The sequence below is a fragment of the Equus asinus genome, chromosome 8 (genome assembly GCF_041296235.1).
Source record: "Equus asinus isolate D_3611 breed Donkey chromosome 8, EquAss-T2T_v2, whole genome shotgun sequence".
NCBI lineage: Eukaryota > Metazoa > Chordata > Mammalia > Perissodactyla > Equidae > Equus > Equus asinus.
This window is the reverse complement of record NC_091797.1, coordinates 36,197,270-36,216,160: the sequence shown is the minus strand read 5'-3', so window position 1 is coordinate 36,216,160 and position 18,891 is coordinate 36,197,270. Positions and strand designations below refer to the sequence as shown.

Sequence of the window (18,891 nt, the reverse complement as noted above, 5' to 3'; positions counted from 1 at the left end):
TTTATTCATAACTTCCAAAACGTGGAAGCAAACAAGATGTTCTTCAACAGGTGAATGGATAAACTGGTATATCCAGACAATGGAATATTATTCAGCAATTTAAAAAATACAGCTATCAAGCCACATGAAGACATGACAGAAGCTTAAAGGCATATTACTAGGTGAAAGAAGTCAATCTGAAAAGGATACATACTATATGATTCCAACTATATGACATTCTGTAAAAGGGAAAACTGGAGACAGTAAAAAGATGAGTAGTTGCCATGGGTTTGGGAAGAGGGAGGGATAAAGAGGTGGAGCACAGGGGATTTTGGGGGCAGTGAAACTATTCTGTATGATACTTTCATGGTGAATACATGATATTATACATTTGTCAAACCCATAGAATAAACAGCACAAAGAATGAAGCATAATGTAAACTATGGAATTTGGTTAATAAAGTGTCAATTTTGGTTTACTGATTTTAACAAATGTACTACACTGATGCAGATGCTTGTAGTGAAGGAGGCTGTGTGGGGATGGAGGAGTGGTTATGTGGGAACTCCATAATTTCTGCTCAATTTTTCTATATAGCTGAAAGTACTCTAAAAAATAAAGTCTGTTAATTAAAAAAAGAAAACAATATGGAATCAAGAAGCGGAGATTAGAATGAATTAGATTCTTAAGTAATGTTGCCTAATATAAGACCAATGTGTAAAAATCAATATTCATCTTCAGTAGTAATAATTATACAAAATATTTAATAGGGTATAAAAGATAATAACAATAGAAAAAATTCACTTTAAAAATGAACAAAACTTACAAAAAAATTTTAATTCTAGCTAAGGATTTAAATTAAATCTCAATAAAAATAGCAATATATCACATTTACATATGATTTACATATGAGATAATTGAACATTGTAACCATGTCATTTGTACAAAAATAAAACCATGAATTCAATATACTTTAAAGAAAATGCCAGAGGATTTTTGTGGGGAATTCAGTCAACTGATTCTAAAATTTATATGGGAGAATAAATGTTCATAAATAGACAAGATAATTTTGCCAAAGTTTCATGATTGGACTCAATCTAAAAAATAGTAAAACTGTATGAAGCCAATAGTAAAACCATATGAAGGCAGTCAGTTAGTAGTACAAAAAAAGACAAATAAATCAATGAAACTTAACTGTCTTGCTGAGAGAAACCAACACACAGGGAAAGGTCATATGCTGATGCTGCAGTTGCCCAGTTGAGTTTTCAGTCAACAACCAATATCAACTGTCAATCATGCAAGTGAACCATATTATATTTCCACCTAAACTGAGTCTGTAGGCGACTGTGACCACAACTGGTACCTGCCTGTAACTGCAATAAGAGACCTCAAGCAAAAACTACCCATCCACACACACTAGAGGGAGAATAAGACACTGTTGTTTTAACTCACTAAGTTTTCAGATAGTTATGCAGCAATAGACAGAGTATGCCCTCTAAATGTTCCATCCTGGACATACTATCTAAAAGTTCTAAATTTCTGATGAGATTATTTAAGTAATACAAAAAAATTAGAAACACTTTCCTGTATGTCTGTCTCCAGAGAAAAAATATATTAGAGCTTAATTAAATTCATTTCCACAGATAATTAAGAGGATCTACTACCTGTAAGGCACCATGCCAGATAGTGTTTGTAAGACAAATACGAACTAGATTTGAGTCATGTTTTCAAGGAAATAGCATTCTAACAGAAATTATTAAAATATCTGAGAAAAGCATAAATATCAATAGATTATTACCAATTAAGGACAGAAATAGCTCCTAATCTTATACCACTAAATTCCAATCTAACGCCACCATCAGTAGAGAAGTATCAAAGAGTAAACTTTTTCTTAAATCCAAGTGTGTGGTCACTGTTTTGATCTATATCCAAATTTTAATTATTATAAACACAAACTCTTACAGCATCAAAATCAAACCCAAGTTAGAACAATTAATGTTCATACATTCTACTATCACAAATTATATCTTTACCAATGGCTAACATTTCACAAACGTGTGCTTTTCCAATTGTTTCAAAAAACACACAAGAAATAGAATGTAAAATGTTTCAGTGGAAGCCATAGTCTCAACGCTATCCTCCAACTAATTGTCAGTGCACACATTATTGTCAACTAAGAACAGCATACATAGGTTTATACAAGTCCTTCACCCCATGCATGCCTCTGTCTTCCACCATCTAGAGAGTAATCCTTTCTGATTAAATAATAAAACAATAAAGACTATATCTGCCCTTTCAGATATGAAGATCAGAAATAGTAAACTGGAAGAAGATTTGGCTCAATATGAGGGAAAACCCTAAAGTGCTTTCACCTGTTAAATCCCAGAATTTGGTGTCCTAAAGATATATTGAAGTCCTATAACCAGAATGTTGAAGGAGCAGATGGATGGTGTGACACAGAAATGGGAAATAGATTTATAATTTTGATAGGATGTGGACCAAGCTGTTCTCTAAAATTTCTTTTCTAACATTCTATGAGTTATAGTAACATCTAAATTAAAGGATGACAATCATGCAATCTAAGTTACTTTTGCTTTGCAGTGATACACAGAGGGAATGTGATTCCCCTAAATATGCATTTACTTGGAAATGAACAAAACGAAAAATGGAGTTAACCTTTCTTGTTGTTTTCCTGACTCTAAGCCACAAATTACAATGTGTTTCAATAATTTAATCCAGTGAGCCCAAATAGAAATTCCAGAAACTAGGTATGATCATTAACTCAAATCAACAGAAAAATATTCCACAGGAAAACTCCATATAATTGCAAGTTTTGGTCCCAGGGTATTTCCAAAGAGCCCTAAATACCCAGAGCATCTAAGGACACTGCTCATGCCAGAGGAACTACATAGCTTAATATCCAATGGACAAAGAAGAATGGAAATGGCCTTGCTTTTCCTCTCTTCAGACCAAATTTTACTGAAAGTGGCTGAATTGCAAAGATCTGGACCTTCTGCTAGGTGGTAACCGTTCACACAGAGCTTTTTCACAGATTTAGAGAGGAAGTTCCTAGATATGCTCTGGTGAGTTTCCTTGGTCTCTACAAAGGGAGATTGTACTGAATAATGGAAGGTTAATGAATGAATTATAGGATTTAAATGAGTGAGATAAAACCAGGCAGTGTCATTTAACTCATAAATGCTGAAATTAAAAGGTTATCAACTATGGGTTTTTTAAAAATAAAAATTAGGATTCCATGAGAGAGAGTTTTAAACTCTTTATGTTTCAGAAACATTTTGTGTAGCGCAATTCCCATCTCCTCAGCAATTCCTTCCTTTTTGCAAGGAAAGAACATCAAAGAAGAAATCTGGGGTAAATGGACCATGGGCACCATTTGATATTCCTTCTATTCTTATTTTCATAGACCCTAAGAGCTGCTTCTAAGAGATGTGAGATCCTTCCCATATCAGAAATCAGAGATAAATTGTTCAAACAGTGTAGAAAAATGAAAAAATATGAGAATATATCAAAATATTATAATGTCATCAAAATAGCCATATTCATCAATTTCACAAAGTAAGAATCAGTAAAGACTTCATAGAGAAAGATGGTAAAGACATAAAGATTGTGTAGAGCATGTAAGAACATGCTCCCTGTCACAATCAGTCATTCAGGTTTCTTGTCTCTTATTTCTTAGGGAGAAATCTTGATGTAAATGAAATGCAAGAAAGATCAGTAATAGTAAAGCTTGTGGTCCATATTTTGAGGAAATACAAAAAATATTTTATAACTAGAAATAAATGGTAAAAAAATCATTAAATTCTTCACATGAGATTTCTCATTATGTTTTTAAAAAAAAACCACTAATATCCGCTTAAAAACACGAGGCATAGGAATTTGAATGTCCCCTTTGTTAAAAGACAATGACTAAGTTGTAGAGAAAAAATACTCAGTGAGATTAAAGAAGTAAAACAATGTAAACTTCTGGGTCAAAATTCAAAGTAGAAAGCTACAGGAGATTTGTTATTTCATTAAGGAAGAAAAGTGGCCTTTTTTTTTCCTTCTTCCTGAAGAAAGTGAGGTTAGATATTCTAAACTTTACTCTTTGAATGCACTGATAACTTGTCAGAAAGAGAAAAATATTTTGGTATGGTGTCTAATTATCAACCAATGACACATTCGAATTCCCTTCTTTTATTTTTCTGCTTCTAAGCAAGGTATCAAAGATTGATGTGGTAATCCGTGAATTAAATAAAAATTAAGTAGATATTTATATCACATAACACAACATTATTTTCAAGTAGGTAAATGATAAAGATGTATCTATTCAAGAGAGAAAATAGGAACATACAGAAAGATATAACAAAGAAAATAAAAACTGCACATAATTCCACTATATTACTACTGTATTAATTAATGTCAGTAGTGCTATGAATTAATGGAAAGACTAATACAGACATTTTGAGGTAAATCGAGAGTATTTCCATATTCATGGAATGAAGTCCACTCTGTTGGGTTACATGACAGAAAAATCAGCAACATTTTCCAGAAAACATAGAAATGGAAGTTTCCAGAGTCCCCAAAAGCCTCACCCAGTCAGTTAATAGTTGTAAAAGAATATGTCTAGCTGAGTAAATGTGGGATTAAAATCTCTAGAAGCATAAAGTATCATCTTCAATATCTGTGATTAAGGCATGCACACACACACACATACATACACACACTATAAAGGTGAATAAGTTTTCACATACACTAGACTAGATGTATGCTGGGAATTATCTCTTGAGAGCCCGGTGTCCTCCATCAGTCTCAGACTTAAACAATTTATATTATTGAATAGCGCATTAGAAAACACAGAAGTATCCATCACTCTCAGCTATGTAATCTATTTCAGGCACATCTCTGAACTTTGTGTGGAGGAACAAAAATGGGGTCAGTTTCCTATGTGTCTCTGGGAGTCAGGATGATAAAACTTCAGGGCATCTAGAAATAAATACTCTTCTCATGTGTTATATTTCCTTAGATTCTTTATTCTTTGCTTCTTTCAATGTATTTACATGCAGTGTATATATCATACTTTTATTTAAACTAAAATAGTGATCATTATCCCATTTCATGGAAAATCCTTCCTAACTATAATTTTCAAAGCCATCTACAATATAATTATGTAAATAATTAATTCAATAATCCTCAATTTCAACATAAGATTTGTCAATGTTTTTGCTACTGGATTAATTCTAAATAAACATAATGTTTTTTTAAATATTCATTATTCAGAAGATTTGATTAAGATATTTAACATAAAATTAATGATTTAAAGTACAGACTATTTTAAGTTTCTTGTTGAATAAGTTGTTGTTTTCCAGATAGTATTCACAAATTTGACCATCCTGGCTTCATGTTTAAGATTTTCTCGTATTTCACACTCAGCATCTCTGAGTATTGTATTGTTTTGGTTTGGTTTTTTTTTTTTTTTGAGGAAACTGGCCCTGAGCTAACCTCTTGAGCTCATCTTCCTCTACTTTATATGTGGGACACCTGCCAAAGCATGGCTTGACAAGCAGTGCAGAGGTCCACACCCAGGATCCCAACTGGCCAACCCCGGGGCCATGGAAGCAGAACGTGAGAATTTAACTGCTGTGCCACTGGGTCAGCCCCTGAGTTTTGTATTTTTTAATCACTGCTAATGTGGTTGGTACAGAAATTATATTTCATTGTTGCTTTAATTTGTACTTAATTAAGAATAAGGATAATTTTTAGGCATTTATTAACCATTTTATTTCCTTTTAAAAAACATACCAGGAAAGTTCCAGCCTTTTGACATATCGTAATGGGGACTTAGTATTTTTCAGGTCAATTTATATATTATTTTGTGTTAAGGGTAATGATCATTTGTATATCATCATACAAACAAGATACTATCAATTAAAAAAAATGTATTTTTACTATTATTTATTTTTCCAAGGAATTCTTAGGGAAAAAATTGTGAATTTGTTCTCTCATGAATGAAACAAAATTACAAAATTGCAAGACAACAACCACTGTGGTGGTGGTACAAATAGACATAATAACTAATGGAAAAGAGTAGGTACCTCAAAAATTTCTTTATATATATGTGTGTGTGTGAACTGAGTGAAAATTTTAATACATATAAAATTTTAATGCATTATATTTTCTATTTGTAAAATAATATATTTTTTTGTTTCCTTTGATAGAAATGGATGGCATTAAAATTTATAATCTACCTAGTCTTCCTTGTGAGTGAGTGAAAGTTAAAGTTGCTCCACATAATTATTAGTATATAAAGCTACATTACATTTATAATAATGAACTGGTGATCCTGTCTTCATGCCTTAACTTCACTGAATAAGTGTATTAAATTGTCAAATAATAAAGAGTTTTATTTCTATGGATTTCTATCTTGTACTGCAGCTGGGATCCCTCTTGGAAACTGAGAAGGTTCATGGCTAATTTTACTACAATGAACGGATTTCTTCTCATGGGGTTTTCTGCCAAGCCTGAGCTAGAAATCTTATGTGCTTCTCTGTTCTTAGTCTCATACTTAGTGGCTTTAACTGGAAATATTCTCATTATCACTGCAACTTCTATGGACGACAGTCTTTACTCACCTATGTATTTTTTCCTGAAACATCTCTCCTTCTTAGATCTATGCTATATTTCTGTGACTGTACCAAGGTACATTTGCAACTCTTTCATGCACAATGGCAATATTTCCCTCTGGGAATGCATATTACAGTGTTTTGCTTTCACTCTCTGTGGTTCTTCTGAGATGGCCATGCTCACAGTGATGTCCTATGACCGCTATGTGGCCATCTGCCTCCCACTGCACTATGAAATCATCATGAATTTTAATACCTGTATTCATGGAATCTTGGCTGTCTGGATCAGTGGGGTCATCTCTGGAGTCATGCACACAGCTGCTACTTTCTCCATCCACTTCTGTGGTACCAAAATTATTCACCAGTTCTTCTGTGATGTCCCCCAGATCCTGAAACTCTCTTGTTCTAACGAGTATGTCAGTGAGCTTGGGGTTATTGTCTTTCTGTCCTTGGTGGCATTTCTTTGCTTCATCTGCATTGGGCTCTCTTACATGCACATATTCTCTACTGTGCTGCAGATCCCATCTGCTGAAGGCAGAGCCAAGGCCTTTTCCACTTGCGTGCCACACCTGTCTGTTGTCATATTGTTTATCTCCACTGGTGTCTTTGCATTTCTAAAGCCACATTCTGACTCTCCAACTGCATTAGACTTTTTGCTCAGTGTTTTTTATACTGTTCTGCCTCCAACACTCAACCCTATGATCTACAGCCTCAGAAACAAAGCTATGAAGACAGCTCTAAGAAAAGTTTTTAAAAGAAGAAAAGCCTACTTCTTTTGCTGAGTCACATCTGTTCATTCTTTATCAGGAGACAAATCAAAATATACTGGAGAAACATAACAAAGCCAATCAAGAAATTAAAGCTCAAAAAGGAGCTATTATAGGGAAAGTCATAGGAATGAGCTATCTCTGAGCAAAAAAAAAATTGACATAGAGTTATATAAAAAGTCCTCTTGTAAATACATTAGATTTTAATCTCTCTCCACAATGCCAAGTATAGCAAAAGTGTAAATTGACTTAATTCTGAAGACTCTAACTTAATTTTCCTTGCTGGCTCATTTTTATCAAGGTGAAGGAAAACTTCTCATTTTTTCCTGAGTTACTATCAAGTTTTGGATATTACATATCATCCAAGGATTTAAGAGAACCACCTGGATTTCAATGTTCTCTAGCTCTTTAGGTGTCTACTAATGTTCTACTAATCTTTCAAGGTTTCAATTGGTAATACACAATGGTCACCATGAGAAAGTCTTATTATATCATTTGTGCTGCATCTTTGCCACTCATGAGTGGGATGTTTAAAAGATGCAACAATCAGACAGTGACTCAGAAAATGAATAAAAGAAGAAATGCAAACACAATTAAAACAATATTTTTAAAAAGTACATTTGAAAAATAAGCAAAAAACATTATGTAAATATAATATATAATGACTGAAATTTAAACTTACTGGATGATATAAGCAGCAGATAAAACACAAGAAAAGACAGAATTAATGAACGTCCAGATAGGTGCAAGAATTTCCCACGGAATGAGAAAAAAGAAATAATTTTTAAAAATATGAAAAAGAGATTAGGAATCACAAAGGATAGAAAAGGATGCTTTAATATTTGTCTAATAACAGTACCAGAGAGATCTGCTGGCCATGCATTGAAGGAAATCATTACAGGCAATATGCAGAGAAATAACTTTTAAGGTTTTTTTTCCAGAATTAATAAAGACACAGATATTCAGGTATGAGAAGCACAAAAAAATTAGTCAGTATAAGTAAAATGAACACACATGTGGTTATATCATCACCAAACTATAGAATAATGAAAACAGAAATTTTTGAAAATTAAAACAGAACAACTGATTTAAAAATAATACCAATAGTTTATCCTAGAAACTTTATTGTTTCACCTTCTATGTTTAGTTCTATAATACATTGGAAAATAATTTTAGTGATAGAAAGAGGTAAATGTCATTGTTCATGTTACTCACCGATATCCAATTGACTAGCATCATTAGTTGGAAATCAACTTTTCCCCCAAAGAACTGCAGTTGGTGCCTCTGTAATAAATCTGGTAACTATATATGTACGGGAGTCTCCCATTTGTTCGACTGATCTATGTATTCACGCTTATTCTATCAAGCTCTATTAATTGCTGTAGCTATATAGTAGTTTTTTATATTGAGTAGTGTAAGTTTTGAAACACAGTTCCTTCACATTTCCTGTTCTACTCTAGGTCTCTTGCGTATCTATTTAAGTTTTAGAATAAGGTTTTCATTTTTTAAAAAATCCCTACTAAGATGCTGATGAAAATACATTGAATCCATAGAACAAATAACACAGAATTGTCTTCTTTAAAAGATTGCATCTTCTAATTCATGAACAGGATACTTCTGCTCTTTAAAAATTTTGTCCAAAGTGATGTATAATTTTGAGTGTAGAGGTTTTGATCATATTTCATTAGATTTATTTTTATGTATTTGATGTTATTATAAATTGTAATTTTTAAATTTAATTGTCTAATTTTGTGGTCAGTTTTTAGAGATACAATTGATTTTTGTATATTGACCTTATATTCAGTGACCTTCCATATTTACTTACAAATTCTAATAGATCTTTATAGATTCTTTTGAATTTCTATTTCATATTGTTTTCTGTGAATAAAGAGTTTTATTTCTTACTTTCAAATTTTAAAACTTGTATTTATTTTCCTTGTTTTTGTGCTGGCTAAGAACTATAGGCCAACGTGAATATGAGTGGTGATTATGGTGGATAATATTATCTTATTCCAACTTAAGAGACACACATTCAACATTTCAAAGAGTTTACTGAAAAGGTTTTCAGTGTCGAGGCATCTCCAATGGGCTTAGGAATGTGTCCAAAAGAGAAAGTTGGCTTTAAATATCTGATATGGTCAGAGGAAAGATGCCAAAGAAAATCATTCTGCTAGTTAAATATGACCATTCTCACCTGTCACATTCTCTGCCTATTAGCTTCAACTCTGACAGAATCAGAGGCAACCTAGAAAGTGTGGGAAATGGCACAGAAGTGTGAGGTTGGTAAATACAGAAAAAGTGACAATGAGCCCTGCACGCTCTGAAGATTTCCATTCTGGAATAAGCCTAGGTTGGTTAAGGAGAAAAGCTTAACTTTGCATAATATTCAGTGTTTTTGACTATTACACTGAGTTTAATATATTAATTATTAACATGATACTATTCTTGTGGCTAACAGTGATTGCAGGATTTCTATTAAACATGAGTGAGAAGGTTAACCATAGGGTCCCAGGAGCACCATAAATCTTAATACCACACAATATTTTTAAATTCACCAGTGCACTGTCAAAAATAATACAGAAATCAGAGAGTGGAAGTTAACAACCATATATGATACCAATAAAGTCAGACTGTCTCAGAAGCTGTACTGAAAGATCAGAGAAAGGGACAGTAAAAGAGAGCCTAGCTAACATCAAAGTCATCCCTGGTTGTCAAAAAGACTTGGCATACAACAAAGAGTATGAAGGATAATGAGAGAGAGAACTTGTGAGTTATTTAAAGCTGACTGAATGCAGGGCAAATTCATAAACTCTCTGAATAGGATAACAGTTTCCAAGCTTCCAAAATATTCAACAAAAATATGTGAAAACCTTTCTTGTTTAATAGGCTTAAACACAACTTCTGACCAGTCAGTGACTGAGCGTTAAACTGTGCTGACCTAAGTGGGGAAATCCTAGAAAGACAAACTTAAAGATAAAAGGGAGGCCAAAAATTATGAGGGATGTTAGAGTCTTTGCTCTATTTACACTGTGTGGTAAATAGACCACTAAACTAGTCTGGCCAAGTCAGTAAGCAAATAAACAAGCAAAAAAAACAAACAACAAGAAGACCCAGGGTGAGGGGAAAGGATCAGTCTTCAGAGAAGCTACAATATGGCTCTAGAATCTGATTTTCAGCAAAAAATATTGAGACATGCAAAGAAAAGGAAAGTATGACCCATATACAGGAAAAACAAGCAAAAGAAAGTGTCTATGAGTGGCCCTAGTTGTTGAACTTAAACAGACTATACCTTCAAAATATTTACTATAAATATATTCAAAGAACTAACATAAACATGTTTATAAAATTAAAAATGGTATGATGACAATGTCTCATCAAATAGAGAATGTTGACAGGCAGACACAAATTATAGAAAAGAACTAAATGAAGATTCTTAAGTGGAAAAACACCATAGACAAAATGAAAAATTCATGAGAGATGCTCAACAGTAGATTTGAGTGGGCAGAAGAAAGAATCAGCAAACTTAAAGATAGGTTGATAGAGGTAAGGCAATCTGTATATACAGCAGAGAAGAAAAAAGAATGAAAAAATGATCAGCCTCAGAAAACTGTGGGACAAGATGAAACACATATATACATAATAAGAGCAGCAGAAGGAGAGGAGGAAGAGAAAGGGAAAGAAAAAATATTTAAATAAATAATACCTCAAAACATCTAAAATGTGATTTAAAAAATTCATCTACACATCTGAGATCATCAAAAAATTCCAAGTAGAATGAATACAAAGAAATACAAACCCAGATATGTGATAGTAAAAACGTTTAAAGACAAAAAGAAAATCTTGACAGTAGAAACAGGAAAATTACTCATTTTATGCAAGAGAAATTAAAAAAATTAAGAGCTGACTTCGCAGAAATAATGAATACCATAAAGCGGTGGAATGAGATTCAAATTACTAAAATAAAAACCTGTCAAACTAAGAATCTTATGCGCAGCAAAATGTTTAAAAAATTAAAGTGAAGAGGACTTCATCAAATGGATGGATGGGAGGCTTTAGCTTTTATATCTCCATAGAAACATCATATTTGACAACCACTCATGTATGAAAATATCTTTGTGGGAACAGGAGAGCCCAAAAGAGAAATTCTAGCAACTTGGTGGAGAAAAAATTGGAGAATAAAGCTCATTAGTTTAATGTAGTCCCACTCGTTTACTATAGCAGTTTATCAGGGACATTGGGCTATAATTTTATTTTCTTATAGTGTCCTGCCGGGCTTTGGTATCAGCGTTATGCTGGTCTCACAAATGAGTCTTGAAGTGTTCCTTCTCCTTCAATTCTTTGGAATTTTGAGAAGGATTTGTATTAATTATCTTTAAATGTTCAGTAGAATTCACCTTTGAAGTCATCTGATCCTAGGCTTTTATTTGTTAGGAGATTTTTAAATTACTGATTCAATCTCATTTTCAGTATTGATCTGTTCAATTTTTCTATTACTTCAAGATTCAATCTTGGTAAGTTGTTGTTCTTAGGTATTTATCCATTTCTTCTAATGTATCTAATTTGTTGGCATATAAATGTTCATAGTAGTCTCTCATGATCCTTTTATTTCTGTGGAATCAGTTGTAAAGTCTCTTCTTTAATTTATAATTTCATTAGTTTTAGTCATCTCTCTCTTTTTTTTTTAGTTAGTCTAGCTAAATATTTGTTAATTTGTTTACCTTTTCAAAAAACTGAGTTTTGTTGATCTTTTCTATTGCCTTCCAGCCTCTATTTTATTTATGGCTGCTCTAATTTTAATTATTTCCTTTCTTCTGCTAACTCTGAGCTTAGTTTGTTCTTCCTTTTCCAATTCCCTGAGTTGTAAGGTAAGGTTGTTTATTGGAGTCTTTTTTTCCTTAATGTGGGTGTTTATTGCTATAATCTTCATACTTAGAACTGCTTTTCCTGAATCCCATAAGTTTTGATATTCTGTGCTTTCATTTTTATTCGTCTCAAGATATTTTTTATTTCCTTTTGATTTCTTCTGTGTCTCATCATTGTTCAGAAGTTGTTTAATTTAATTGTTTAATTTCCATGTATTTGTACATTTTTCAGCTCTCCTCCTCATTGGTCCCTGGTTTCATACCATATTAGTGAGAAAAGATAGTTGATATGACTCAATCTTCTTAAATTTGTTGAGACTTGTTTGTAATCTAACATATGATCTATTCTATATAATGTTTTTGTGTATTTGGTAAGAATATATATTCTACTGCTATTGTATGGAATATTCTGTATATGACTTTTAGGTATATTTGGTCTAAAGTAGGTTCAAGTCCGTTGTTTCCTTATTGATTTTCTGTCTGGATGATCTGTCCATTGTCGAAAGAGTGAGGTATTCGATTCCCCCACCATTATTGCATTGCTGTCTAGTTTAGCCTTCAGATCTATTAACAATTGTTTAATGTATGCAAGTGTTCCAATATTAGGTGCATGTATCTTTACAATTATTGTATCCTCTTTATGAATTGACCCTTTTATGATTATGTAATGATCTTCTTTGTCTCTTGTTACAGCTTTTGACTTAGTCTATTCTGTTTGCTGTATGACTACCTCCACTTCTTTTGGTTTCCATTTGCATGAAATATCTTTTCCAATTATTTCACTTTCAAACTATGAGTGTCTTAAAAGCTGAAGTGAGTCTCTTGTAGCCTCCGTGCAATTGAGTCATGTTTTCTTATCCATTCAGCCACTGCATACCTTTTAATTGAGGAATTTAAATCATTTACATTTAGAAATTTACAGTAATTATTAATAGGTTAGAACTTACTATTGCCGTTTTGTTAATTGCTTTCTTACTTTTTTTGTAGTCCCTTTGTTCTTTTCTTCCTTTCCTGCTGTCTTTCTTTGTGAATTGATAATTTTCTGTAGTGGTATGCTTTGATTCTCTTCTCTTTATCATCTATGTATCTGTTATTGATTGGTGTTTTGTGATAACCATGAGGCTTTCATAATACATCTTACTGTTATAGCAGTCTATGTTAGGCTGATAACAACTTGTATTTCATAAAAAAATTTCTATACATTACTTGTTCCACTCACAATTTATGTTGTTGGTGTCTTAGTTGACAGATTTTTCCTTTGAGCACTCTCACTCTCCTGGCCAACAAGGTTTCTGCTGAGAGATCTGCTGATAGTCTTATCTGGGTTCCCTTGTTTTTTATGAGTCTTTTTTCTTTTGCTGTTTTCAAACTTCTCTTTGTCTGATTTTTGAGATCTAGATTAGTATGTGACTCAGTGAAGTTATCATTGGACTGAATCAGTTTGGGGATCTTTCATCTTCATATACATGGATGGCTATATCTCTTCCCAGATTTGGGAAGTTTTCAGTCATCAATTCTTTAAATAATTTTTGTCCTTTTCTCTCTCTTTTCTCCTGAAACTCCAATAATGTAAATATGGTTTCCTTTATGATATCTGTAAATCATATATACTTTCTTCACTCTTTTTCTTTCTAATCTGTTCTGTTTCTTCTGACTGGAAAATACCAAGAGATATGTCTTCAAGTTCACAGATTCTTTCTTCTGCCTACTTAAGCCTGTTGTTGAAACTCTCTATAGCATTTTTCATTTCATTCATTGTATTCTTCAGCTGCAGAATTTTTGTTTGATTATTTTTTATGACTTCTATATTTTTGTTGAACTTCTCATTTTTACATGCATTGTTTTCCTGAGTTCACTGTGTTGCCTATCTGTGTTCTCTTGAATCTTGTGGATCTTCCTTAAAATAATTATTTGGATTATTTTTCAGGTAACTTGCTGAAATCCATTTCTTTGGGGTTAGTTACTGAAAAATTATTGTGTTCTTTTCGTGTTCTCATGTTCCTTGCTTTTTAATGTTTCCAACGGTTTTGCAATGATTATTTCACATTTTAGGAATCAGCTGCCTCTTCCAGCCTGTTTGGACTGGCTTTGGCAGGAAAGACTTTGACCTGAAGGTGACTGTGAGGCCACTGGCTTGGGGTGATGCAACATCTTTGGTTCCTGGGAGGGCAGAGTTGTGTAATTTCTGTGCAACTCCATCAGCTGAGATCAACATCAACACAGACTATGGAGGTCTTCTGTGTCCAAGACTGTGAAGGTCCTGCAAATGACAGAGGTGGCTAGAGCTATTGGATTTCTCAGAGGCAAAAGCTACTGGGGTCTTCCTGTTCACCTTTTTTTGCCTGTGGAAGGAAGGTCTAGCTGAGGAGATCACTCTTGGTGTCTGGTCTGGTAAGCTCATGCTTAGAGCAACAGAACTGGGCTCCTGGCATCAAGAACACATAGAACTCCTCAGTACCTGGGTCCTGGGGCACAGGTACACTTGCTGTAGCAGTGGCACTGGTGTCTAAGGTACAGACATGTGCAGATCTCCCACAGAACTACAGTCATGTGTCTCTGGGTTTGCTGAAGTTACTCAGATGATGAGGTTGGGGAGAATGCAGCAGTGGCACAGGCTCTGTGATGACAGGTTACAGTGGTGGCTTTGGCCCAGAGAATGAGCACAATAGCAAAAAAGCCTAGGAGTGTTGGGTCAGACCCCAACTCATATCCTAGAGGGAAGATGCAGAACAGCAGCATCAAGTCACTGGTGGTGGCCATTAAAATTGTGTGTTGGGACCTGGGCTGTGGGTCTCAAAACAATGGCAGCAGAGGCCCAGAAATGACTGGCCAGAGCCTCAACCTGGGACCCAGGGGTTGAGGCTCAGAGCAGTGACAGCTTGGCCCCAGCAATGGCAGTCAATGCATGACCTGAGACCCAGGAGGGCAGGGCTCAGAGCAGTGGCTGCTTCCCAAGTTATGTTGGGACCTGGGGCTGGTGATGGGGTGCAGAGCAGCATCAGCTTTGGTCCCATATATGGTGAGGTGCTGTGACATCCTAATTCCAGGCAGCAGGCCACAAAAAACAACTAGGTTCCCTGTAGCTTGTTTTACCACAGCAACAGCTCCAGCTCTGAGGAGAAGATGCACCAGTGGGGATTCCAGACAGCCCTGTCAGCTTAGATAATCCTTGGCTGCAGAAGGAGATTTGTACAAGGAGAAATGAAGGGAATGTGGGGCAGAGAAATCAAAGACCTACAGACACTGGCCAGAGTACCACAAAGTTGGGAGTTGAGTAACAGTGGGTAGTGAAATGGTCAGCAGCAACCAGGTTAACCACTTATGTGATGCAGATTAAATTTTCCACCTTTCGTGCAGAGATATATATGCCATCCAAGTGGTGGGTTATGCTTTTAGCACTCTCATTATTCTAGGAGCACTGATCTTTACCATAGCTTCTCATGCCCAAATCCTGGTCACAATTCTAGCCATAGCTTACACTGCTGCTCAATACAAGGCCTTTTTCACATGCACAGCCCATCTTTCTGTGGTCATATCTGCTTTGGCTCTCTCATCTTAATGTGTGTCTTCCCAGCAGTAAAATAGGAGTCAAATATCAACAAGATTGAGGCCATCTTCTAGTCAGTCATCACCCTACTTCTCAGTCTTCTCCTCTATACAAATACTCTGCAACAAGGATGACAAGGAAGCTCTGAAGATGTTGGAGTCTTGGATCCAAGGAGTCTGCCACCCAACCAGACTCAGTGATAGTGCCACACAAGAAGCCAGAAGAAGGCAAAGCTGTTAGAATATCCAAATAGAAAAAATCCCCAACCATTGCCTTTTACCTTTGCAGTGTAGCTTTTGTGTGTGTGTTTTTGAGGAAGATTGACCCTGAGCTAACATCTGTTGCCAATCTTCTTCTATTTTGTATGTAGGATGCTGCCACAGCATGGCTTGATGAGCAGTGCTAGGCCCACGCCAGGGATCTGAACTTGCAAACCCCAGACAGCCAAAGCAGAGTGTGCAAACTTAACCACTATGCCTCCGTTCCAGCCCCGCAATGAAGCTTTTTAAAACATTAAGTTCATATATTTTTTGTGAGTTATCTGTAGCACATTTTAAGTAAGATTTGCTTCTCCTGGTGCTCAGTATCTCCATATACTACCAGTTCCTTCAACTATGCAGCTTCTTCAGAGGCAAAAGGAGTAGATAATAGCATGTTAATGTTACTGCAGACAAATGGCACAAGCTTTGTAGTCCATGCATCTGGATTGGATGCTCACCCATTTTCTAGTATCAGTTAGGTAAGACACTAAGCAGATGAGAGTTCATCTGCAGAGAACTACATAGAGAGAATAAAGAACAATGAAGTCATTATACTTCCCTCAGAGGGATGTTCTGCCATTCAATTGACCTAATAACATGTAGAGCAATGAAGAAGTATATATTTATTTTGTTACATTAGCCTTCACCAAGCATAATTATTAAGATTGGACTCCTGCCAAAATATTTTTCCACAAAACACATTTTTTCCTGATTATAAAAACAACACAGGCTCATTATGAAAAAGTCAATACAGACCTGCATGACATATAAAGTAAGAGATCATCTTCTAGCTTAATCAAAATTTTTTTTTTTTAATTTTCAGTAACATCCTTAATGATGACTGCAGGACTGCAACCTAAAGACTTTTTTTATTCCTTTGTTATAAATTTCTACCAGATAAGCCAAAACCTAGATAAAAATATTTATTCCAAAGTGTTCCAGATTTGGAACTTTAGTTTAAAAAATTAGACTTCTGAAAGACACCAAGATTCTATGTGGTTGACAAGCTCTTCACGTTAGACTCTCATTTCATGACAATTTTTTTTTTAATCAATGATACAGGGCCCTGCTTCTGATTACTTCTGATGGTTATTTTGACTGTGGAATTTCAGCATTGTTGGAAACATCTCTATTGTTAGAGCATGCCTGTGTAAAGTGCAATGAATGGTAAGAATTCAGAAGCTTCCTTCATCACTAAAGAATCAAAAGTAGATGCATCACCAAACATCAGAGAAGCTCCCTCTTAGCTAAGTGTGAAGCTTTTCTTTACAAAGTTTTGTTTTAAAATTTTTTTCATTGTTTCCAAAACATCAATAACCTTAATAGTTTATGAAGAAAACTCATAAAATAGGAATTCTATAACATCAGCCTCAGCAGAACAAACGGAAAAGCAGAGTTGGTACATTGAGAGATGAGTGCAGTGTCACCCAATTGTTCACTGAAGAGAAGTGGCAAGGCTGCTGTTCCTCAAAGATCTACTTCAAAATGTTTAAAGAAGTGTTAACTATTCCAGGATAAATTTCATCTTTAATAAAGAAATAGCTTCCGACTTTTTCTCAGTTCCCTTCCATAAACCACCTGCCCCATTTCCAGGGCAACTGCCTTCACTAAAGCTCCTCCATCAGGCTTCTTTTGTTTGGCCTTTGAAAGTAACTTTATAGTGTGCTCTAAGAAAAGGTTTTTGAGAATCAGCAAATCCTAGTTTGCAAGTGTCCCATCATTTTAAGGTCCAGTTCTCTTCACGTGAAAAACATAAATGCCAAAACACGTTGTGACACTCTCTCAGAATGAACAGACCTGAGGTGTTCTTTCAAGTTGGCGGACTTCATATTTTTATTCAGAAGAATTTTTTCACCCTAAAAACACAAAATTTAATAGAAAGTTAAATCAATTAATTACACGAGGCATTTCATTTAACAAACTTTCTGAGTTCTTTAATTATAAAGGTATTGAATATATAATTTTCAAAGTATAAGAGCTAGAAAAAATTCAATGAATTTATTTCAGCTCAGCAGAAGTTAGTAAAGATTTCAGCTACAAAAACTATATTGATAATGTAAAGAGAAATTCTATAGTGAATAATCCACAAATAACCTAATGACTACCAATTTAATAGGAAATTTGTGGGCAAATCTGTTGCTCTTCCCTGTGTCAAATTATGGAACTAGAACACCATTCACCTAGAAACAGTGATAAGAAACAAATGACCACAGGAGAAATCATCTAAAATCAATGAATCATTTAGATTATCCAAATGATTTGAAGAATGATTTGTGCACATAATTATATCATCCAGGAAGCAAATCTATAATATGTATTATGTATTTTTGTTCAAATACAAGATCATAGTAAATAAGTTACTTACCATACTGGTTTTTCAATATTCTTTATGACATCTCTGAGTGAATACCTTCAGAAATATTTACTTCCAGCAGATGATAGAGGGATATAACCATCCTAAAAACAATGTTTACACTAAATCTTGTCGAGATTTTTTAAAGATATGTCATGGATTAATTCAAACTGTAAACACTATGAAGGGCAGGCATTCAGTTACATCTTCTCAGGAGATACTTTTTATTCTTAAATTTCAGAACCTAAGCTACAACAGAGGAACCCTTTGTAATCTTCCTCTGTATGTGGGTAGACTTTTGTCTATCACACAGCCCTTTCATTAAAATATCATCGTCTTTCAAGAACCGTTGCTTTGGGGCCAGCACAGTGGCCTAATGGTTAAGTTCGGTGTGCTCCACTTCAGCAGCCCAGGTCCATGGGTCTGGATCCTGAGCACAGACCTACACCAATCATCAAGCCATGCTGTGGTGCCAAACTACATACAAAATAGAGGAAAGATTTGCA

The 18,891-nt window shown here is 34.6% G+C and overlaps 1 protein-coding gene across 1 annotated transcript; it reads left to right on the top strand.

Moving 5' to 3' along the window:
* The first annotated feature begins 6,439 nt into the window (after nucleotides 1-6,439).
* Nucleotides 6,440-7,378, top strand: LOC106843452 (olfactory receptor 14J1-like). Its single transcript, XM_014860487.2, has one exon. The coding sequence runs from the start codon at nucleotides 6,440-6,442 to the stop codon at nucleotides 7,376-7,378; it is 939 nt and encodes a 312-aa protein (XP_014715973.2).
* Nucleotides 7,379-18,891: the final 11,513 nt, after the last annotated feature.

What these genes read in the sequence shown, in the direction of transcription:
- LOC106843452 (XM_014860487.2), top strand. Translation starts at nt 6,440, where the DNA reads ATGGCTAATTTTACTACAATGAACGGATTTCTTCTCATGGGGTTTTCT.